Genomic DNA, 24,319 nt, shown 5'->3' with positions numbered 1-24,319 from the left:
GAAGGATCTTATTACATACATAACTCACAAAAATAACAAATTATTAGGTAGTGAGGTACATCGTACCAGGACTTACTCCAATTCCAAAGGCGTGGATCTATCCACCATTGGCAGTATGATCAGTTACTATTGGTATGTGAAGCATTTGAATGGCAAACATCTAGTGTGCCTAGGAATGAGCATTTGTAAAAGGTAGGTAGGAAAGATAATGCAAAATGCAGGCAATAACAATTCCGTTTAGACTTGTGTGTCTTCTTGCAGCATCCTTGCTGCCAGTTTGATTACCAGGCTGCTAGTTAGTGAAGGCTGTAGTAGTTTATATTTACTGTATGCTTATTCAGATTAGTTGAAAGTGGAGATAACAGCCCCTTAGACAGAACTACACTGTCACTGAAATGGGTTCTACATTTTGTATTGCTGTTTTTAAAGCACCCAAGTACCCTGTTCATATCACCAGTAGCTCTATCCTTCCTTAGCATCTTTACAAATCTTTTGGCATGGCCACTGTTTTCAGTTTCTCATTATGTTAAATTGAGGTGGACATATTTTCATTTTTTCTCTTGTTTGTGCTGTCCTGGGTCATCTAAAGCTGCTTCTACAGTTTTACTAGTCCTGTGCATATGGCCCTGTCATTATTGGGGGCAGAAGAGAAAACGACTATGAACAGATTTCTTTTCCTATATTCTCTGACGTGTCTTTTGTCCCTACCCAACTGTATCTTGGTGATAACCACCACAAAGGTGATGACATCCTCTTTTCCCTCTGTAGGGAGTTCAAAGGACAGCCTGGCTCTTCCAGTCCAGTCTCCTACTGCAGGCATTTCTGGAAGAGTCTTCTTGTCTAGGATGGCTGACAGCATATATGCTTGGGGTGCTTCCGCCCACTGTATGCCACAAGTTTCTTTCCAGCATCCCAAAGGCTTATATGAAAGACCATAAGCAGCATATCTGTTGTTCTGTGGAAGGAAAGCAAGAGTTCATCATCAATGAGACAAGTCCTTCAAATGGCAAGTAATTTAGTGAATAAGGAAGACCCTTGGAAACAGGTTGGCCTCAGCAGAAGATTTAACCAGAATTTGGGAGCTGGATACACCAAATAGGTTCTCTAAAGGTTTTGATAATGCACCCTGCTTGCATTCTCTCATTGTGGCCAGACACTAGGGTAATTTTTCTCTTGATGCCTTGAGCAATAGTGTTTAAAGTCCTTTAGACATTTTATTACCTGTAATGTTCTTACGAGCCTGTAAAACGGAGAATAGTGATCCTGAGTTTTGTAAAGAGCTTTGTAAAAGCACTTTTAGGGATGAAAAGCTCCATATAAAATCAGGTATGGTTGTTTTATCATAAATATCTAAAGCCTTTCTGAATTCCATTAAGCTCTTGGCTTCTCTATCCTCTGACAGTGAGTGCCACTGGTTAATGCTGTATTGTGCGAAATGGGATGTAAAAAAAGAAACAGCTTAAAAATGGTTGTTGTTTTGTGGAATGTCCTATTATTTGTGGGTTTATGAGAGTTGGAAATAGGAATGGAAACTTTTCTTTTTTTCATTATTGCATACAACTTTTCTCTCTTATGCATCAACTCTCTGTAATCTAAACAGTCTCCCAACATTTCAAGTCTCTTTTTTAATAGACTCTTTTATATGACATGGTCATATTTCCCCTGTCTTGCTCTGTCCTTTTTTATTTGTCTACCTCTTTTTTTGTGATAGAATGTCTAGAATCCAGAGTGGAGTTGTACATTCAATTTATACAGTGATGTTTTGATATATTTAACATTGTAATCTTTTTTATCACAGTCAAAAGGTTAATTTTTTTTTCCTGACTCACTCTGTGCATTGAGCAGGCTGAGCTGTCCACAAGAATGTGATCCAAGTGTTGGATGGTTCCAGTTAATTGAGAATCCAGCAGTGTGTGCAGGCAGGGCAGACTGCACCTCCCAGTATGTGTAATCTTGCAGCCATCTCTGCTGAGGGTGAAATCTCCTGGTGTATTGATTTTTCACCTGCCTTTGGTTGGGACTTGGCAGGGCTTGTATTTCCACAGTGGTGAATAATATCTCTTACATCTCATAGAGTTTTTGTCACTGCACTATGCTCTCCTTTGCCAGATCACTAGCAGGAAAATTAAACTTTGGTATAGTGAGATGCTTTGCTGTTTGTTTTTGACAGTAATGCAGATCAGTCCTTTTATAATAGAGAGCTCCTTCTGCCTTCTGTGTATTACCTGGACCTCTTCCCCTTTTCATCATGTTTCTCTGTTTCCAGTGCTAGTTCATCCTCCCTGGAAGTAACAATGAATGCAGATCCTTAGATAGGCAAGGCTTCTGCAGGATCATCTGGTCTAAAAATGCTCAGAGCAGGTTGAAATGAAACTGTGGTCAAAACAGCCCTAAATGTTGCAGCTTTCTGATTGGAGCGTTTTCGATTGCTGCTGTCTGTAGTGCTGGGTTTCTGAGCTGGGAATGGGATAAAATGAGCAAGTGATGTTCTTGTATCTCAAATAATTACTGAGCTTTCCTTTCATTCTTTGTGAGGATATTTATTGAAAGCCACTTGAAAATCCCAGTAAATACCTCTTTTCTGTTGGCTGTTGTATTAACAAGCTCACAGTATTTTGGTGGACTGGTGAGGAATTATTTTTTCTCCTCAAAATCCCTGTTGGCTTTTTATCAGCCATATCACATTTAGCTAGATGATTTTTAGTACTCTCTGTAATTATAGTCTCAACTAATTTAGTTGATACAGAATTAAAGCTTGCAGAACTATAGTTTCCCAGATTAATCTAGATTTTTCTTAAAAACAGGGCAACATTTATTCTCTTTCAGTCCTTTGCAAGTTAACAGTTTTAATATGAGATTTCCTTTTTTATGGTTATTAGCATCTCAAATACTTTTTGAATTAATCTCTAATTTTTATGTGATTGAGGCTTTCCAGATGTTTTCTGGAGACACTTTTCTTGAAATACTGTCTTGGAGAGTGTATCTCCATTGTGAGCAGTGATGGGCAGGCTTTTCTCTCTGCATTCCTAATCCTCATTTCACATTTTGCCAGCTAAGAGTATGCCCTCCAGATCTGGGATATCTTTTCTGAGGGATTTCATAGGAGGACTTGCTTCCACCACTTACTTTACTGTATGGTAAACATATTTAATATATTAACATCTCTTCAGTGGCCTCTCTGAGCACTTTTGCCACCAGATTTTGTCACCAGATATCAAATACTGAAGTTCTCACTGGCAGATTTTAATTTTAATTTGAGGTGGTTGTGGTGTTGTTTTTTTTTTTTTTTTTTTTGGTTTTTTTTTTTTTTTTTTTTTTTTTTTTTTTTTTTTTTTTTTTAAGACCAGATTAGCACCTGCCAGTTTATGACATCTGAACAGCTGATGTTCTGATGAGCAGTTCTTTGCCAGTAACCTGGTGTGAGTAAAGGCTTCTTCCAAAGCAACCAAATTATTTGAGAAGCCAGTTCTGCTTGTACATCAAGCATAAATTAAAATATGTCCCTTTGCAGCTCTGCTTGCTGAGCATGTTCTTCATCCCAGAGATGCCTCCTCTCCACACCTAAGAGTTGTTTCAGAGTTTTAATAATCAGTGTTAATACCAGTCTAACTGAGGTTTAGGTAGAGCAGAGGAGCCTGATAGCCATATGGGCCAATGTAGAATTTGTCCTGCTGAAATTTGGAGAAGGGATTTGAGACAGAAAGAGATGCCCGTCTGGGCTGAGGAAAGAGCCACTCACACAGGCAGCATTTGTGATCTGAAGAGCTTTCTGCTGGAAGCTTGTTTTTGATATTCCTTGGTATGTGAAATGCTTCCATTCTTTGTAGTGTGCTCCTGGGGGTGGTGTATACAAGTACATCTATGTAAAACTAGAACTATAAAACACTAAAACTGGTGTGGTTTCTAGCTCTTTCTTCTGATAAAACAAGTCTTTGAAGTATTTCTTGGGCAACAAAGAGCAGTATCTTAAAGAAAAGTTCTGAGCCATTCTGGGGATTTCCATTTACTTTGCATTTTCTTCAAGGTGGAACAGAAACGTTGGTCACCACTACTGGACACTGTAGTAGGAATGTGATGTTCTTACTTTGTCTGTTATTAGAGGAATGTAGTCTGTCAGATAAAAAAGTGCTGCATCTGGACTGTGACCTATTTTGGGGAGATCCAAGAAAATAATAGATGTTATTAAGAAAGTTTTCCGCTAAAAACCCTGATCTGGTAGATAAGGAAAGAGTCCTTGGAAGCTGAATTCACAGTCCTGCTTCATGCTCACTGTGTTTCTGCTTCTAATGCAGACTGGAGTTTTGTAAGATGTAGGGATACAAATTTACTTCTTCTGAGACAAGTTGTTTGGTCATCTTGTCTCTCTAGAAGTTCAGGAGCTGAAATTCCCTGGTCCAGCCAACCAGCCAGGGCATCTGTGTCTTAGGAGTTTAAGCCAGGCCAGTTGTGAGAGCATTGTGGAAGATGCTTTGCAGGGGGTTTTGTTCTGTTTTGTTCCTGGAGCCCTCTGTAAGAGTCCTCTTGTCCAGGACTGCTGCATCCATGAGGCCAACCAGCTTCTCAACAACGTGGATAAATAAATTTGTGAGGGTAAAAATTTCTTCTCACCTTGTGCTAGCGGGAAGAGGGACTATTGCCACCTCCTTCTCAGCAGTAACGCAGATGTGAAGATACACCCTGTATGCAAGTGTGTCTACAACCAGTTGCATTTTCAGCTACATGAGTTTTCCAGCCTCTTTTTTCCATCTCCCTTGGGAATCCATGTGGTGTGGGTAATGCACTGGAACCACCATCTCTACCCTGAGCTGGCTGCTTGTCCTGACACTCAGCACTGCACTACAGCCCCACGTTGCTGCTGCTCTGTCGAGTCATGCTGCAACCTGGAGTCATTTGATGGGCTCCTGCTGTGCATGGGAGATGGCAGGGCCCTGTGCTAGCCTGAGCTCAACGTTGGGAGCTCAGTGCTAGTTTTCTTGGAACATATCTATAAGAGCCTTGCCCCTGTTTCCTGCCAGTGCCTTTGGCTATGGCTGCCCAACACCTTGAGGTGTGTGACTGGCCACCACTCTCCTTCACTGCTGACAGGGGTTTTCCTACACAGCTGAAGGCAGTGGGTAGACAGTGACTATTGGAGCTGCAAAAAAGCTGTTTCACTGTGATGGGCTGCAATCCTGGTGCTGTGACAAACAACCCAGCTGCACTGGCTCCCTCTCTCCCTTTCTCTTTTATCCCATTACTCCCACCCTGGTTTTCTTGCTCTCTCATCTTCTGTTACAGCTTCCTTTCCTTGTTCCCTTTTGGCCTGCTTTTGTCCTTGCTGCACACAGGGAAGGAGAGCAGGGAAAGAGCCAGGGCAGAGGCTTGTTACAGCAGGAGTTTCAAAGCTGTTGTGTAAAATGCAGGAGAATGATGTGGGAGACTTGAGGCATACTCATGGGTGTTATTTGCAGCCTATATATGTGCGAATGTTTTTGAGCTGGCAGTGTGCTGGGGGAAGCTCACTCACCTAGCATGAGTTATACTTGCTTGTGTGTGCCCACCCAGGAAATGTGTGGGTACGTGTATATGAGCACGTGTGCATCAAACCGTCAAGTCTCACACTGAGGGCAAGACTTGCACATTAGGCTTTCTCCTCACACTCCCCTAGGCTTGTGTTTCATGAACTTGCAGCTCAGCACTCAGTCTGCCCCTGACACATTCTCAAATGAGAGACACTCAGCCTGTCGGATAATGTGACACGGCACTACTTTGCACAGAGAGCAAAGATAGCTACTGAATGGCGTGGGTGTATGTGGTGTTCATGAATGTTTGTGGTATTGTTCCTTTTTGTCACGTACTTCAAGGTGTTTTGTGGAGTCCTTCACCACAGGATCTTTTGCAGTTGAGGGCTGCAGACATAGGATTTGACCTTCAATGACTTTTGACACAGAAGTCAGAGGAATGAGGACACTTCATGCAGATTGGTGTCAGGTGTTAACAGGAGATGGGTGCGCAGTTATTTTTCGTTATTGATCTGCTTAGGTTTTATTAATGTAGCAGGGTAAATTTATATAAAGTTCATTAAATACTATTCAATATAGCAGTGTCCTTTGCAAGAGGCTTTTCTAGTGACAGTAATAAAGGGAGAATAAATCATTGTCACTGAAGGATGTGGTGGCTGGTATATTCTTGAGGAGCAAAATGAACTGTAAGAGCTGAAATACAGACCAGACCAGACAAGTGGTTGGCAATGGGTTTTGTCATTTGGTAGTTGTATTTTGGCCACTGTGAGCACAGCTGGCAAGGCTTCTAACACTTAGTTGCTCAAATGGCTGTCACTGCAGCCTTTGTTGGCAGTGTAAGCAGTAAGACCCAAGACCTGACTGGACTGGAGGGATGTAATTTCCCCTTGTGCATGTCAAAGTGAGGTGAGGAAGATGAAGGACTGCCCTCCTCTTCACTGCCAAGGAGAGATCTGTAATTTTGATTTTTAACAGACTCGTCTTCTGAGTTCCTGGAAGTTTCTGGAATGATATCTGTGGTTTTCTTCTCATTTTAGTTCACTGCATTTACACTAAATCTAACATAATGGTTGTGGTCGTGATTTTTGTATTTTGACAAGGAGTTTCCAAACTGTGCATCATAGCGTAGAATCACAGTGACAAACCAGTGCTGCCCTATGGCCAGACATTTTATTCTGTGCAAGGATGGGCCAAAACCTAATGTACTGTTACTGGCTATGGTGCCAATACAAACAAGTGTTGAAGCCCTTTATATTCTGGAGCATCTTTTCCTGGTCTGGTTCAGACCCTTTAAATCCTGCCAGAGTCCTAATAATGAACTGTCACATTAGATGATGATGCCCAGAATCAAGAAAGGAAGTCCTTGGTCTGCTTAAATATTGGACAAAATAGATACATATGTGGACATGTGCATGTAACAGCAAAAGTGTTTGACTGATGTTCTGGTCTCTTTGCAGGTGCACCTGCGCTCTGCTGAGCGCCTCCGGGAGCTGTGCTGCTCCAACCGAGGCACCTTCATCAAGGTGGGACAGCACCTGGGAGCGCTGGACTACCTCCTGCCTGAGGAGTACACCCGCACCCTCAAGGTGCTGCACAGCCAGGCCCCGCAGAGCACCAGGCAGGAGATTGAGCAAGTTATCCGTGAGGATCTGGGCAAGGAGGTAGGGGCAGCCGTAACCTGTGTTGGCTTCTCAGGTCTCAGCAAGCCCTGGACAACTAGAGGAAAGAAAACAGCAGCTAGAGGAAGGAAAAATGCTGCTTCTCAGTTATAAGAGATACTGAGGGGAGATACTTCTTCCTTGCTTCTGGGAGAAGGCCATGTGAGTTTTCCCTGTCTATCAATGAGCAGTATTGACAGGCTTTGGTGAGAAGATAATAGAGGAGTAAGACTGTGAAAGATGCCAGATGAAAATGGCAGGACTCAGCAGAGCAGAGTACTCTATGCCAAGATGAGCAGGGTTGCTGGAGGTCAGGATGAAGGGCTGTCTGCCACACTGAGGAGTGGGAGCTGGAGGTATTGATGTTCAGGACAAAGATATATTGGCAGAGCTCTGTGAGGGATGACTGCTCTCCCCTGGCTGCACTAGACCAATTCCAGCTAGCACTGACAGCCCTTTACTTTCTCGAGCCCCTAATTAACCCCCAAAGAAAATAATAGCATAAATCACTTTTGGTGCTGCAGTCAGGTAACGCAGTAGCTCAGGAGTCAGTGCCATTGTTAACCCTTAGCAGCCACAGCACTGAGATCAGTAGGTAGGTGACTGTGTTCATTAGGTATAAGGGAAGTAACCACAGTAAATTACAGAGGGCGTTCTGCTACTTTGTATCTTGCTCTTTACAAGATGTCCCCTCACACTAGCCCGGATTGAGGAGAGGCATTTCAAGGATCACAACTGACATGGTACGGAGGGTAAAGGTGATGCTAGGGAAAGTGTGTGTGAGGGAGAGGAAGACAGAAGGTTGAACAAGAGAGGCAGTGTGTACATCTGTTGTTTCTCATATATAGAGGTTTTGGGGCTGTTTTAGTTATTCTGGCCTGTCTGACTATGTGGTAAGGAGGTGTGTGGGAAACATAAGGGAGGTGAAGTATTTGCATCTAGAGGGTATAATATGGGCAGATTTGAATGGAGTGAGTATGTCTATGTGCCATTTAAGGGTCTACATGTTGTCTAGCCAGGAATGACCATTAATATTTCCCTACAGTTTAATGTCAGTTTTAATGTCAGCCCTCAGTCTGCAATATGCTCCCTCTATCAGCATTCTATCCTTGTAGCATGGCTGGTCCAGCTGAGTTTCATAGCTCAGTGGATAGATGGAGTAGAGCAGCCTGGCTGCTCCCTGCAGGCCTCTGCCTCCATGGGCTTCCGTGTGGCAATCTCCCTTCCACAGGAGCTGTGGAAAGCCACCCCAAAGTTAACCCATATTAAATTACCACACTAGCCACTTCTGGTACAGTTTGTGTGCTACCTCTTAAAGGCTGAAGTAGGTGCTTGGAGGTGGGACCTTTTCTCTCAAGTGTGTATTCAGCTGCCACTGATAATCCCTGGTTTCTTTGTGCTTCTTGGGAGCTGGACGAAGCTCCGTGCCTCATTGATTCCCAGTGAAGCAGCTCGAATACAGTCTCCACAGCAACCTTACCTCATAGCATTCACTTCCTTCACATGGGCAGTGCTGGGCAATATTTAATTTTAAAGTTACAGAGGGAGGGAGGGAGGGTAAAAAAGGTAGAAGTGGGAAGAAAGTGATGGAGAGGAAATGGTAACAAGAGAAAGAGAGCAATGATAAAAGAGATACATGAAGAGAGTAACATGTATAAAAATAAAGGACCTTGTAAAACTGGGCAGTATTAAAAGCTGATGTAAATGCCCATATTGATAGTTACAAGGTACCAAATCAAGATATTGAAAACCAGAAAGGATTTGAGAACCTAATGCACCAAAGCTGTTATTCCTGGAGCCTAGAGGGTTTAATAGGGTTGCTTCAGGATCAAATTTAATTCCAGTGTAGCTAGATCCTCAGTATATTTTAAATATGATACACTTAGCTGAAATGTAGGTGGCAGAGTGGCAACGTGGAGTATCAGAGCAGAGAAGAGTGTAGAGAGGGATCCTGAAATTTTCCCTCCTGGGGCCAACATTAGACCTGGGATCTTGCAGATGAATTCAAATAGAAGAAAAAATGACAATGAGGGAACCTTCTCAGGGTGCCTAGGCCCAGTCTTGCTGCTCTCAAATTCAGTGGTAAGACTTTCAGTTCTCCCATCAGGCCCAAGAGCAGGGCACTTCAGATGAATTTTAAGTGTAGGCAAGAAGTAATTACATACAGCTTGGATCAGTGCAGAACAAATGGGAGAAAAAGCGACTGGAAATACAGAGGTACCTAGGGAGGAATGTGACAAGCTAACAAATTAGGCAAGAGCTTGCAAAAGGGCAGGAAGATCAAAAAAAGCCAATTTCATGTACAGAAGCATTATATTTTCAGTCGATTAGAAATAGTCTGCCTTCTGATGTGACCTACTCCTGTGAATCTTATCACGGGCTTGGATGTTTGACAAATGTTTTGTGGGAAAACTGACTTAAATGGAGACCATGCCAATAGGATGGATATTTGAGCAATAACGGAGCATTTGTGAGGTGGATTTGTGGCAGTTCAACATGACTCTATTGTCCCCACCCGAACTTACTTGGTAACCTGGTGTTGGTGGGGGTCTCCCATTTTAGGCCAGCATCATGTCTGGTACTGAGAGCTGCAGCATGTAGCTCTGATGCAAAGGTGAATGGCATGTGTGCTGATCTGACACAGAAGGAGAAGCATCATATATGCTGACTAGTGGGTTGTCCTATCCAACCCTATTTTAAGTCCAGGGCTAGTTTTTGTACCTCTCGGGGGTCATTGGGATAAAAATAATCAGTAGTGAGCAAATGCTGGCTTTCTAATCTCAGCCACAGTGGTTTGGATTAGTGATGGTGGGAGGTGATCATTCTCTTGAGTGTTACATGCAAGAGGTTGAGGTGGGTGGGGTGGCATTCGCAGGGTAACACAAGTAGTAGCAGTGGGAGAGGCTGCACAAAGAAATCTTTGCAATAACTCCTGGAAACAATCACCAGTGAGATCACAGAGCAAGAATCTTTTGGGGAGACAGTGGAGGTACTGCAGATTGAGCTTGTTCTGGGTGTATTCCTTGGAGCAGCTGGGAAAAACTGTGTTCATAAGAATGGGTGTTAAGATATGATTGAAAGAGTCTCTCCTACCTCTATTTTTATCTTCCTTGCTCGAACAAGGTTCTGAAACTGAAAAGGTCTCAAGCATGGAAAATGAAAGCAAGCCAAATATGTTCTTTCTCTGCAGAACTATTAATATTCTATTAATGAACTATTAATTTGCATAGGGAGAGACAGCTGGTTCAGTTAAGTGCTAACTCAACAAAGTGCATGCAGAGCAGAGCGAGGCAACTTCTGGTGAAATGTGGACACCACACATTTAGGGAGAAAGACCGATGAGGAGCTCTGGAAAATAAAACGTTCAGAGTGGGTGCACCTTAAAAGCACAAAATCTTTATGCTTAGAAACTACAAAAGGTGGAAGAAATTTTGACAGCACTGGAATTAGGGACATTTCCTCCCTCTGGTAGGTTTGTTGGAAAGGACTGTCATGCAGCTGTGGGATACAGAGATATTGGGGAGGTGATGCCACTCTCTTCTGGTTAAGGACATTTCACAGCATCCCTTGTCATAGGATGGAGTGTTTGCAGAAGGACTTGTCAGCTTTTACAGCCGTGGTCTTTCAAATATCCTTCATGCCTTTCTGTTGCCTGGCTCTGCTAATGTCCAGTGCATTCCCTAATACAGGTCTCACTTCTCTGCTGCTGCACAGTGCTGTCACAGTTTAGATACTGGGACATCTCCTTGCTTCACTGTGTACTCTTCTCTACACCAACACACAAAAGTAACATCAGGATGTTACTTTTTACTGCCTGTTGCTCATCAGCTTCCAGCCCATCCTTACACATTGGCATTTTTTAATCAACTTACTCACCTTTTCCCTAAGACTTCTTATTCTCCCTCTTCATATGTTTGTGTACTCCATACTCTACGCAGGCCTCAACTCATGTTGAAGGTAATTTCCTTAGTGGGAGACACTCCCTTCCTCCCTGTCTGTCACTCTTTCCTTTCAGAAATATCCCAGTGCCTGTTCCTTTTTGGCAGGTTCCTGTCGGGCAGGTTCTCTAGTCATTGCTCCTGTCTCTGGTGTGAGGTTGTTTGGGGATTAGGGCAAGGATAAAGTTAGCACCCCCCCAACTGAGGGCAGTGTGGTCCCAAGCAGTGTCTTTTCCATGTTGATGGGATGCTTGTGTAGTGCAGCTGCCCAGGTGTTCTGTGTCCAGGTTATTATTGCTTGGGAGGTGATAGGCTGGTGTAAGGCATAGGATTAGCCATGGGAGTGAGTGTCTCTCCTTGCCTCTTGACTTACCTTCACATCTAACAGTTGCTGAAACTGTTGCAGAAGAGTAGAAGCGGTTGAAGCTGAGCAGTCTCAGTTGTTATCAAATGAGGGATCCCAAGAAATCCTGACTGCAGGTATCCATATCTGTGTATATACTTATGCCATTGCTGGTGAGTTTGCTGTACTCCAGGGAAGGCTGAGGCAAAACAGGCTCCATAGGGCGAACACACCAGTGATTGAAAGTTGTGCTTACAATGCTTGCTTTGTTCAAGCATGGAAGAAAGGGCTGGGGAGAGCTCAGATGTCAAGGCTTCTCTGCTAAAGCCAAATAATGTAAAGGGCTTAAACAGATGGAAAGATAGTAATTTGGAAGGATGTCATTCTAGCTCTGCTTTGTGGAAATGCAGGTAATGGGAAGTAGTTTCTAATTGCTTGATTACCCAGCAACTCCAAGGAGACCATCCTTTTCATCCACAGTTAATTGCAGCTTTTACAGGTTGTTCAAGCACTATTTTGCCATTTGCAAGAAACCTCCTGCAGCCATACAGTAAAGGAGTTTGTTGATTGAGCAGGGCAGGATACATCAATGGTTTTTGACTGTGATTTATAAACAAAGCACATGTTGTAGAGGAACCTCCTGTGCTGTGATTTGTGAGGGAGGAGGCATTTCCACAGTGATGTCTGGAGGATTCAGCCTTGGATTCCTGCTGTTGTACCTGGCACAGCTCAGTGCTGTGCAAGTAAGAAACAGATACTCCCTGTCTGAGAACTCGTTGTCCTTGCAGCAAAACCATGGATAAAAAGAACACTGCCCTTTGTCAAATGCAAGTGGTAGAGACTAGACAATATAGAATTTTTGTCAAGTGTCTAAAGGGGAAAACGATGCCTAAAGATTTTTAGCTTTTTATATATTTTTCATAGATCTGTAGCCTTGTAGATTGCAAATACATGACTGTAGCTCCTAGTACTTTTCCTGCCCTTTCCTCCTACATTTTAGAATAAGCTAACCTTCTAACACATTCCCGAAATACTTTTAGTCTTACTTAACAGGACGTTTTGTTTTCCAACCAGAATCTTAGGAGACATAACAAGAAGTGGGATAGAGAAGCCCCTCTCTATCCAATGGGACCAATTCCAATGGGGTGGTACCCAGGGAGAAATTACCTAACCAACTGCTCTTCTAATTAGACAATATTTAATAGGTATACTAATCAACTAACCTTATAAAAATTGTACTATTACTGTACCATGTGTGGTTTTTGCCATATTGTGTACCTGAAAGTTTTCAAGTAAAAGTTTGCTATTTTATTATCATTCTAACATTGTTTGGGAAGGTTTGTTCTATTTCCAGGCAACACTTCAAATTGCTCCCTGTCTTGGCTTACAAGTGGTATTCTCCAATGTGGTACTCCAGATAAAACCAACTGGACGCACAAAAGGCAAAGATCATGGGTTGAGATAAGAACAATTCACTAGAAACAACAATGAAACAAGAAAACAAACAATAATAGCAACAATATTAACAATGAAAGATCTAAGACAAAGAAAAAAAATATGTGAAAAGCCCCTGACAATAAACAATACCTCACTGTTCTGTCCCTCACTTTAACTGGATTGGAAGGAATCCCTTCTTCTAGGAGAAAGAGTGAAGTGGTATCAAGTAATTTTAGTGTCCTGGCCACACCCCTCCCAGTTACTGCAAAAAATTAACCCTGTCCTGACTGGAACTAGGGCAGTCCCAAAGTTCCCAAAGTGTTTTTTGGTTTGGGTATATGAAATATTATTCATGTGTTGTCAAGATGTACCCATATACACCTGGGAATATGGTCACTGCAGTGATCTGCAGTCATGCTGCATGGCCATTTGAGTGGGAGGGACAAAAATTGTATGCCCATGTGTGCTGCCATGGGAAAGATAGAGAATGAGACCACAGCAAGGTGCTAATCCCCAGTGAAGAGACTTCCCTGTCCTCATACTGTTAAGAAAGTATGAGTAATAGCGGGAATAGAAAAAATATTTTTATTCCTATTTCTGTATGAATTCTTGGTATAGTATGGCAGCCTGTGCTGTGCCACTGACAGGGAGAAGGATAGATTTGATTCCTTATCTTCTGGAATTGTCAATGAGCATTTTAAGCGCTGGCGAGATATATTCTTATTTCTGATTTGCAGAATGATTCAAGTAATGCTCAGCCTTGTGGAAGAGGAGCTAGGCCTTCAATAGGCTCTTGGGTATTACACTGCATGTCCTACAGCATCCAAGTTATTCTCAAGGTAGTATGAGCCACTTTCTGTAGCTGGCTCCATATGGTTCTCTAGAGAAGATTCATTTACTGTGCTAGATCGCAAGGTCTTCATGTCATAATAAAGGCTGCTGCAGGTTCTGTTACGGCTCCAGAAAGCCTTTTCTCAGGTGGGCAGTGTTGTCTAACCCACCCAGGATGCCTGGACATGTGCCTGCTTCCTCCAGTGTTGCACAGCCTTGTGGTTGAGTGCTCTGCCCAAAAGCACTGATGTATGGCACCAGTGCACTGTGCCTCTCATGGTTGCTTGGGGCCGTGGACTGACACAGAATGATTTTGCTGAACACCCAGGTCTCCTGTGTCTTGTGAACCTGGTTCTGTCCTAAAACACCATCTCCAGCAATGCTGTGCTGGGGTAGTCCATGAAGTCCATCACTGTGCATTACATCATTAACAGACTCAGGGCAATCAGATCTAGGTCAGCAAGAGCCTCTTTTGCCTGCTGTGGGTGTTGTCGGTCACAGAAAATCCCCTCATTCTGCATTAATCTCTGTTAACCACCAATGTGGAAGCTGAGCTGTGGTGGCCATTACTCTGACAGTTTTAGGGCTGGAAAGCGAGATGGGAAGACATGGCCCTTCTCCCACCACTCTGAGTCTCTTGCAGTACACCCAGCTGGGCTTCCAAGCAGACATCAATAGAAACCACATTTTTATTAAAACTGTAATGACGAATAAAAAACCTTCACATTTCTTTCAATAACTTGGGAAATAAAAAAGAGATTTTTATCAATTATGAAAAGGATTTTGGCCATAAAAAGGTAATTTAAAGAGTCTGAGATGGATGGCGAATAGCATTAATGTCACCCAGAACAAATGGTCCTGCATTACTCAACTGAAAGGCACAAGTGGCTGCCTGTGCAGGTCCCGCTGCTGCTGCAGCCTCTACTGTGCTTGCCCTGCCTTGTCTCTGGTAAGAGACCCCAGTCACTGGCAGATCCCAGTGTGGCTGCCTCTACATCAAGCCCTTGTGCAGGCAGCAGCTGTCCGGAACTGCTGCTCCAGAGGCAGATGGGGAAAGCAAACAGAGAGCTTTATGTGGCTCAGGAAGTGAACCTTGCTTTGTTTCTTGTGTCCCTGCACACTCTGTATGCAAGCTCCAGTGTTACTGACCCTTACTGTCATGCCAAGGACAGTCTGGTGTGTCCTTACTGCTAGGGGAGCTTTCGAAGAGAGTACTGCTTCTTTCCATGGGTTTTCTCTCCACTCAGAGTTCCCGGGAGAGTTTGGTTGGGTTCTGCTCATGGCAGCCTCTTCCTGGGTACTCTAGGCCCCATAGTCTAAGAGATGGAAGGTTTTGAGTGTAGATTAGAGCATAATCTCCTTTGACTTCTTTCAAATTAGTGAGATTTACAATATAGGAATTTGGACAGTAGATTTTCTGGAGGATTGTTTGGAGGGCCTTTTGTAAGGAAGAGGAAAAACTTCAGGTCAGAAAGTGGAATGGAGAATGGCCTGGTAGGGAATAGTTCTGAACTGGATGCTTAGTGACGTTTTTTGCCTTCAATTTACAAATTCTTTAGGTGCCTGGGATGTATGACATACCTGCATTCAATTTGTTGGCTCAGTGTCTGTGCAGATGGTGAGCTGTGTTCAGTAGAGTTTTCTCAGAGTTTTGATTACACCTGAAGTGTTGCTCTGAAGCAAATACGTCTTGGCTGACAGTACACACAACAGCTGTGTCAGGCTGTATTCTGTGTCCACATCCTGCAGAGGTGCTGGATGTGCTGCACAGCAATGCTCAACCCATTGACAGAAAATACTTCTCAGCATGTGGGTAACCCTTCCAATTCCAAACAATTACTGGAAATTGCAATCTGCAACTGGGATTAATTGTCTTCATTCTTGCATATGGAGACTTTATTTTTTCAAATGTGTATTTCCTTTGCTCAGCAGTCTCCAGACATTTCTGACACAGAAGGATCTGTGTAGGGGCAGAAACACTGAGCTGCTATGTTGAAGGACTGGCTTCTGTTTCAAAACCCACTGCTGATACCCTCTGAAATATTCTTGATGCTCTGATATGACACAGGCTGGGTTTGCTATGCCTGATTTTTCTCCGAGGGAGTGAAGAATCCCGTCATCTGCCTGCCCAGTGATCTTTTAATGTCCTACTTGATGCTGCCTAGTTATTATTGCCTAATTTCTTTCAGAATTTTACATCTGCACAGTTACTTGGCTCTTGACCCCTCAGAAACATGAAAACATGATGCAGTGAGTCAGGCAACTTATGGCAGTAAGTTATTTGTGGATGAAACAAATCACGTAAGATGAAATAAGGAGTAACAGGGCCTGACCTTGACATATTTGTATTTTTGTAACACACAGAATAGTCACATAGAATTTTTATGAATTTATAAGATACACGGTGATCTAATAGGTTTTGTTTTATGGCACTTCTGGGATCTGTCTGACAGGCAGCTCTTGGTTCTGTGGAAGGATGCTGAGCCATAAAAAACACTTTAACTCTGCTTGCAAGTTTTCTTCCCTGTGCAAAAATTGCTAAGAGCACTGAAAATTCTCCTTATGAGAAGCCACATGCTCAACATGCTTTTATATTTTGAGTATTGAGGCAAAAATTGGGATCTAAGGTGTCTCAACATTCTTTGCACCATTAGTGAGCAGTGTGTTTGTTCCTTATAGGTGGACTAGCCTGAGGAAGTTTTCTCATGTTACTTTTGTGAACATTAGGCACGTTTTGCAGTTATTTTCTGTAAGCTTTTCAGTATTTAGTTTGACAGGGTGTGTAGTTCAGAGCCAAACCTCTGAAGCTGCCTATGACAACTGAAGAAGTAAACTCATGTGACCTATTGCTTGTGCCAGGAGAGCTCAGCTGAAGCAAATCTACAAGTTCCTCCCTTACAAAGCTCACATAACATCTCAAATTGGCAAGTTCTTGGAAAAGGCTCTTCAGCACCAATCCTTCCAAATTTCAAATTATTAGTAGAAAATTTACATTAGTTAGCTCATTTTGGATAATGAATGAAACTGAGGTGGTATCAGTTGTGCGTGGAGAACAAAGCTAATTTTCTCAAGCACCTTATTGGATGTAGCTGATTGGTTCAGGTCTATTAATTGCTATTCCCATTTATCATAAAAGGCTAGAAGGAGGCTAGAGCAATTAAAATTACCAGGGCTTGTTAGGAGGGGTTATAGTAAAGAAGTCTCTCCGTGTAACTTCTCCTGGCTTGCACTTTGTAAACTGCTAATGTATTTGCCCTGGCTGCCAAGAAAACCCATAAGCCAATGCCTCTTCTCCTGGTCCATCTTTTGTCCTTTGGACCATAACCCAATCTATTCCTCTTCTATTTTTTTTTTTTCCTTTTTGTTTGAAAGGGGTGTGAGGCTGGTTCTTAATGGGATATCCTGGCCAAGGCCTTTGCCAGTCCCTTGCAGTCATTAAAAATAGGTCAGGAATTACAGATTGCCTGCTCCAAGATAAATGTTTGAGACAGTGGGTGATTCTTAGTGAGTGAGCAGGAAGGAATGGAAAAGGTATGGAGCAGAGTGGTTCTGTGGGCCTTGTCTCTCTAATGACTACACACAGCACACTGATTACAGTGTGTTGGACTGAGTGTCTCCAGTGGCTTAATATCTTGTACTTGATAAAGGAGAAAATGCAGCCTGACCACTCTGGGATACTCCCTCCTGGCTTTGCTCTCCACAGGACATGTCTGAAGTGGATCTTGGTACTTGGCCCCTCTTTGGTGAGGTGAATCCTGGGTTGTAATGAGGTGCTTTTTGAGATGGTTACAATAGATGGAACCCACCAAACTGTTCATCCACAGAAGCCCAAATATTTTGAACTGTAGGAAACAGAGCTACATACCAGTTAGTATTTAGAGGCTTCCTGTCCTGCTTCTATTCCAGAGGCTGACTTTGTTGCTCCATTTTTGAGCTGTATCAGCCTGAGGGAAGGAAGAAAGGCAGTTGGATTCTGGCTCTAGAATAATGGGTTGCTAGATTGCTTGGAAATGCATGTAAATTAATCAAAATTACCTCCCTAGCTTTGTTTTTGCAGCCCACTTTTGTCCTGGTAACAATCTCTAGCAGTACACACTGGGGATGTCAGAGGAGAACTTACATTCAAGCTGTTTCCTACTGTACCCTGAACTGTCAGCCCTTCCCGTTGCTATACTTGTCACCCTGCAGTGGCAGCGGCAATGCTAGGCCTGTAAGTGTAGTTGATTTATGTTAACTGTTGAAACAATAATGTTTAATCTGTAAAGTGCTAATCTATTTTTTATGTTGATTATGAATAGGCCAGCTGTGCCTACTTTCCTATTCATAGAGTTTAGTGAACAAGCCCATTTCACAGGCTGGGTTTGGAGGGTAATTTACATGAGAGCAGACACTGCTTTAAGGAAAGTAAATCAGCTGGGTTACACCAGTGAAGCAGGGATTTGGCAGCCCCGCACTAAGATCTGTGGATAAGGAAAAAAAAGTGAGAGGAAGAGGAGAAAAACAGATAATAAATGAACTGTAGAAGGAGCAGGCAGGTCAGAGCAGACATGTGAAAAATAGGGGAAATATGGTCAGGAAAAGAGAGGAAAAGTTGGTATTCAGAGGAGAGATTGACAAGAAGGAAACAGGACAGGATGTGGCTGGTTTAGCATAGGACTTCTCTCTTTGCAGAGAGCTCAGGGCTCTCCATGGTTTGTATGACTGGTCATTAGGGAGGACCTAATGCATGGTGCCAGTGACACTATTGGCAAAGTCAGTTGTGGATTTAATATATTGTGCAGTTGTCTCTCTTGATGGACTTTAATTGATCTCTGTCCATTTTTTCCCAAGCGTTGGCTGCAAGGGATACAAACTCCAGGGCCCCATCCTTTCCACCTCATTTCTACTTGGTCCCTGCACCTTGGTCTCTGTGGTGTGGACTGCTGAATAGCTGTGTCTTTCACATTGACTTATCTGCCTTGTGTGCTGCTGTTTCAATATCCCATCAAGGCACAGTTAACACCAGTAACTGGCTTATGAGCTTTACATCTTTGGCAGAGCTTTACTACCTTTTAAGCATAATTCTTCTAAAGTAGTGACCTTATTATATCCCTTTCTTGATACCAGTTCAGTTCAGGCAGAGCTGCCCACATCTGCCAGACTGCATCTACTTCCAGGTCCACCTCAGACCCCTACTCCTACTTCCCTGTTCTATTAATCTGGGGCAGTGTTATGCTTCAGTAACACTTCAGGCCTGCTTGTACCTATGTAATTATAAGCAAAGCCAGAGGAAAGGATACAACTGGGCAGAACCTGTCTGGGACTGGACTTTGCCCTCTGCATGTCATCATTGTACTGTGCCTCTGTCCACCCTGGTGACAGGCTGCTGGAATGTCCCATGCTGTTTCTGTCATTCTTGCTCTTTGTCTCAGGTGATGAAGATCGTCTGGGGGGGCTGGAACACCTCTCTTGTGAACACAGGATGAGAGAGTTGAGGTTGTTCAGCTTGGAGAAGGACTGGGGGAGACATCATAGCACATTCTAGTACCTAAAGCGGGCCTACAAGAGAGTTGGAGAGGGACTTTTACAGGGTGTGGTAGTGATAGGACAAGGGAGAATGACTTCAAACTGAAAAACAGTAGGTTTAGATTAGATATTAGGAAAAAAAAAAATCTAATTTTTCTAATTTCTGTGAAGGTGGTGAGGTACTGGAACAGACTGCCCAGAGAAATTGTGTCTGCCCCATTCCTAGAAGTGTTTAAAGCTAGGCTGGATGGGGCTTTGAGCAACCTGGTTTAGTGGAAGGTGTCACTGCCCATGGCAGGGAGGTTGGAACTAACTGATCTTTAAGGTCCCTTCCAACCCAAACCATTCTATGATACTATAAAACAAAATGCAGTACTGTCCTGCAGTACACACACTGCAGGAACGCTCCACTCCTCCTGCACACCCTGCCTCTGCACACACAAAAGCACTGTCCTGATCCTATTCTTCATCTGCCTCTCTGTGGATAGATTTTGCCTACCATTCCCCATACAAGCTGTGTATACAAATGCCCTGCTCCATGCTTCCTTTTTAACTCTGTGCTCAAGCCTTGGCACAGCTTCACTTCCTGACCAAATCCTTGTACCCAGCCTCTTCCAAACATCCCCTCATCACACTTTGTATAGTCACATAAATCTGCCCATACACGTTTCCCCCCCAAACCCCCTGCCTTGTCTTATACACTTCTTGAAGCCCTCAGGCTTTCAAAGCTGAATCAGAGCCATTTAAGACGAGGCACAGGTGATGTGTGTTCCTGGAGGTCCCCATGTATCCTCAGGCTCTAGCAGCTGGTTATTTCTCACAGTACTGCTCCTGTTGTGCAGGCTTACTGCTGACAGGGCCCTTGGAAGCATCTCTGCAGTCCTCTCTGAGCCTCCCCCTCCCTGGCTGTGACTAACATGGAGCTTGTTTGTTGTGGCTCCTTGACCCTTTCCTACACAGGTTTCAGCCAGTGTGTGGTGGGGATGTGTTTATATCTGGAGTCAAAATGGTCGTGGAAGTTTATTTGCTTCTGGATGTTTTCTTAAATCTAATCTTCTTGCTTATGTGCCAGCTGGCCCCATCTCTGGCATTTCAAGTGAAGCTTCATTTTGGTACAGGTAAGAAGTTTTTTACATTGAGAACTAGCAATGGAAACAAAATATGGTGGAGACCTCATCACTGGAGATTTTCAAGATGTTATCAATCTCTTCTAGGCTTCCTTTCCTGTGAAAAGTTAAACCAGAGCATCTTTTGAGGTCCCTTCCAACCAGAGCTGTTCTATGATTTGATGACTCTTGACAAATGTTCTGTCTTTGCACCAGGCTGCTGGCATCTGTAGAGGTGATATATCATTTGGGAATATGTCTTCAGGAATTCCGTCAAGGGGTTCTGTGTGTTGGGGACTGATGCTGTTGTACACTACAGTGACACAAGACTCTGACTTCAGAAGGCTGAAAATGACTTCTTTATTTTTGGGATGTGTTTTTTTAATATACTTTTTTCCACAGACTAATTTGATTGGTGACAAGAAGATAAACTTCTTCAATCACATTGGTCAGACCAGAAGGACATCAAGAAGAAGTCCCTCCTAGGAAAAAGAATGTAAACATAGTAGAGTTACAAAAACACTTCTCTTGTTTACAGAAAATTCCCTGGGAAAGGAATTTCAGAAAACCAAAACATCTTAGGCATGAGCCAGTGCTACAGGGGACCTCCACATATTTACATGTGTCTCTCAAGAGGAAGGGAACTTTGAGGAGATGGGGGACAATTGGCTTTTTTTCACCTGTGATTTGTAATTTCACCAGGCACTTGATGTCTAGTACTAGATTTAGAACTCTAAAATGAGGTCAATGTTGATGACAAGGTCAAGGCTGCAGGCATACTTGATAAGAAAGTTGGTGACATTCTCTGTTGTGATGAGAAAGGCGACAGAAGGGATGGTTTGACTGAGAAGATTAGGAACTGCGCTTTAGCTTTGTTGAATGCGAACAGAGATATGACTGTCTGAAAAAAGACGACTGAGAAACAGGCTGAAATTGTAGTTTGGCTAGAAGCAGGCTTATGTAGAGTACAGAGCCAGAACTACAAGTCAGCAGAAAGGAAGTGGGAATTTTATGTGAGCTATTATCCATCCAGATGCAGTGGTGGGGGTAGAGGTTGTGAGCAGAGCTTTGTGTAACATCTCCAGAAAGCTGGGAAAGGGATAAGCCAGCTGCTCAGATATACTAAGAGAGCCATTAAGAGAGCAGAAGGCTGAGAAGACTCTTCCCTTCCTTAGGAGCTACTGGGATGTTCCTGCTATGTTAGCACTTTCAGCTCTATTGCTTGGGAGCTTAAGAGCTGCAAAGAGCACAGAAAGCCTTGAAGATCTTAATAGAAAGGGGCCAGTACTGCTTTGCCTCAGCCATGGAATAAGAATCTCTTTAGGCAGATGCAGTAAAGAGTTGTCTTCTGCTCTGCTTCCATTGTGCCCTGGTGTAACAAATGTGACCCTCCTTTGTTAGCAAGGGGAGGAAGGAGAAAGAATGCTTTCAATTAAAATACAGAAGATGGCTGGGAGTGGAGTCATTGTGTTCTTGAAGGACTGTAATTCCAGTCTGGTTGAACAACTCCATTCTCACAGAGGAGAAATGCAGAGGAAGTCATATTTCCTCAAAAAGTCAGAGAGGAAAGGGTGGATTTAATGACCTTTGCTAAATGAGGAGAAATATAAAAGAGCAAATTAAACTAAGTATTTGTGTGTGCAAGGGAAGAGTAGGAAAGCATCTGCCCCATAGCCTACACTGTTGGAGTGAGTAAGTAGCTCACAAGTCACTAATTTCTTTTTTAGCATGATGGAATGGAAAGCAAACAGGATTACATATGTATATACACACCTTGGCTTTACTTTGCTTTGGTCTGTGCATTTTGCATAGGCTATAAGATACTTATGTCATGCAAAATAGAGTGCACAGTGACATCGTTTACTGTGCACATAAGAGAGACTAGTTTTACATCTTCCCTTTCCACACAAACATAGTTGTTGGTGGACTCTTGCTTGACCATTAGAATAAGGAAGCACTAGCTGCTGTTGGAGGCCAGTCACAGACAGGCTGGAGTGTGGAAATGGTTTAGGGTATCAGGAAGATGACTAGCTGGACAGCTCTGATTTTGTGCTCTTATTGTAAAACATAAGCAGTGATTAACGAAGTTAGTGGTGATTGGCATGCCAGGAGCAAATGTGTGGCCTGTGAAGTGACTTGCTTGTGGCTGTGTGTAATAACTGTTGTATATATATTATACAGATAGTTTTTTAAAAGCAAAGCTAAAAATTTGCTCCTTATAAATTGGACAAGGGCAGATTTCTAGCTGTGTTGGCAGCCCTAATTCTGCTTATCAAAGCATGAGCACTGTGACATGGTATGGCCCAGCATCACATGGGATATCAAGAAGAAACAATGTTGGACCTCAGCTCTTCCAAATTCTAGGCAGGTACCTTATTGCATATCTCCCCCTGAAAAGAACCACCTTACTTTTCCATCCTGTGCACTGAAAGATGCAGGAATTTTCTGTAATAAGCCATAGGTAATTGTTTCAGTGCATGAGAACACACACATACCTTTACCTACTTTCATTTGGATGCACCATATACCTCTCTATATAATATGTGCATGTATGTGTAAATGTAATATGAACACCAGCAAATCCATTGAAAACAAAAGCACTATTCTGTATACATCTACAATATTATTAAAAATATTGAATTAATAAATATGTGTTCTTGACAGATGAATTTAGGAACCATCAATTAAGCTTGGCATTCATTAGGTGGGGAGAAGTCAAATCAGATTTCACTGACTCAACAAAGCCGCCTATAAATTGTGGGCTTTTTTGTTCTGACGTTTGATGAATTATTCTTCATAATCCACTGTCTACTGCGATAAATCTAATCTTTCAGTTTTTGCTGTCTTAATAATTCTCAGAGCAACACTGTGACATTTTGTTTTTGTAGAGGGGATAGAAAGGCTGGGACAATGGAAAAACCCCTCACTTGGTGTCTGGGAGGTATATTGCTCTACACCAAGGTAACATTTTTCTCACAGCTAGAACTCTGGTTTTGCAGACTTGCAGGGATCAGTGAGTCCTTGGTAGCCTGAGCCATTACGTGTATCTTGCTGAAAACATGACCAGCCTAGGATGAGGTTCACATTCCTTAAACCAGGAAGGGCATTCAGATTTTTGAGAGCAGTAGTGTGCTAGTGTTGATAAAGTGAATTCTAAAAGTCCTGATGCCTTCTGTTGTTAGTGATCCTGTATGTTACTGCTCCCTAAGTTTGTCTTGAACAAGCTGCTGACACATGGCCAACATTCATCACAGTGGCAGAGCAAAGTCACCACATCTCATATAGAACAACGTTATATGGTCTTGGCCTGGGGAAGGGCTCCATGACTTAGGCTTCTGCTCCAGAGTATCATGCTAGCAGCCTTTCTGGAGAGGGAAGAGAACATACCTCTCTGTGAAGTGGGCAAGTTGAAACCAGGCAGTAATACTCCATCATTTGCTGCAGCACATGGATATAAAAAGGTTGGGATTAAGAGGCAATATATTTCAAAATAAATTAGCTAGCAAGACATGCACATTTAACTTTTATGGTTAAGAGATTAAGATATCAGGCTGGAACTTGGGATATCTGGGTTAAATCCCCGCTCTGTCAAAGACTTCTCAGAACATGCTAGGCAGGTTGTGTAAGGTAATACTTTCAGAAAGGACTCAGGATTTTGGAGCTTAAATCCAATTGATTTCCAGTATCTTCCTAGGTGTTTAAGGACAGGATTCACAAAAACTACTGAGGCGTCCTGATGCCCAATATTGTGGCATCAGGTAGTATGTGCTGCAGACCTTGGAAAGAGCAGCTGTGCTTTGGGAAAGCACTTCAGCATGTGAGGAAGCCTGACATCAGGGAGCTCCTGGAAAGCATGAGTTTGTGCAGGCCCCACGGTGGCTGTGCACATCATACCATGGCACTCTAGGCTTAATGTGGTCTCTTGGTGCAATTTCAGCACGAATACATACTAGTAAGAGTCTAAGTAGATAGATCCTGTTAGAGCTTTTATATCAGTTCC

At 42.9% G+C, this 24,319-nt stretch overlaps 1 protein-coding gene across 6 annotated transcripts in view; it reads left to right on the top strand.

Annotated features, from left to right (window-relative positions):
* ADCK1 (aarF domain containing kinase 1) overlaps positions 1 to 24,319 on the top strand; it is a 72,239-nt gene that overhangs the window by 20,860 nt on the left and 27,060 nt on the right. For all 6 annotated transcript variants that reach the window (XM_083864028.1, XM_083864025.1, XM_083864027.1 and 3 more), the window contains one exon: positions 6,959 to 7,162. In XM_083864028.1, the coding sequence (XP_083720154.1) occupies positions 6,959 to 7,162 (204 nt within the window). The remainder of the gene's footprint in view (positions 1 to 6,958; positions 7,163 to 24,319) is intronic.

Source organism: Zosterops lateralis (genome assembly GCF_965231275.1).
Source record: "Zosterops lateralis genome assembly, chromosome: 6".
Lineage (NCBI taxonomy): Eukaryota > Metazoa > Chordata > Aves > Passeriformes > Zosteropidae > Zosterops > Zosterops lateralis.
The sequence above is the reverse complement of the archived record's forward strand: the minus strand, read 5'-3'. Positions and strand labels throughout refer to the sequence as shown.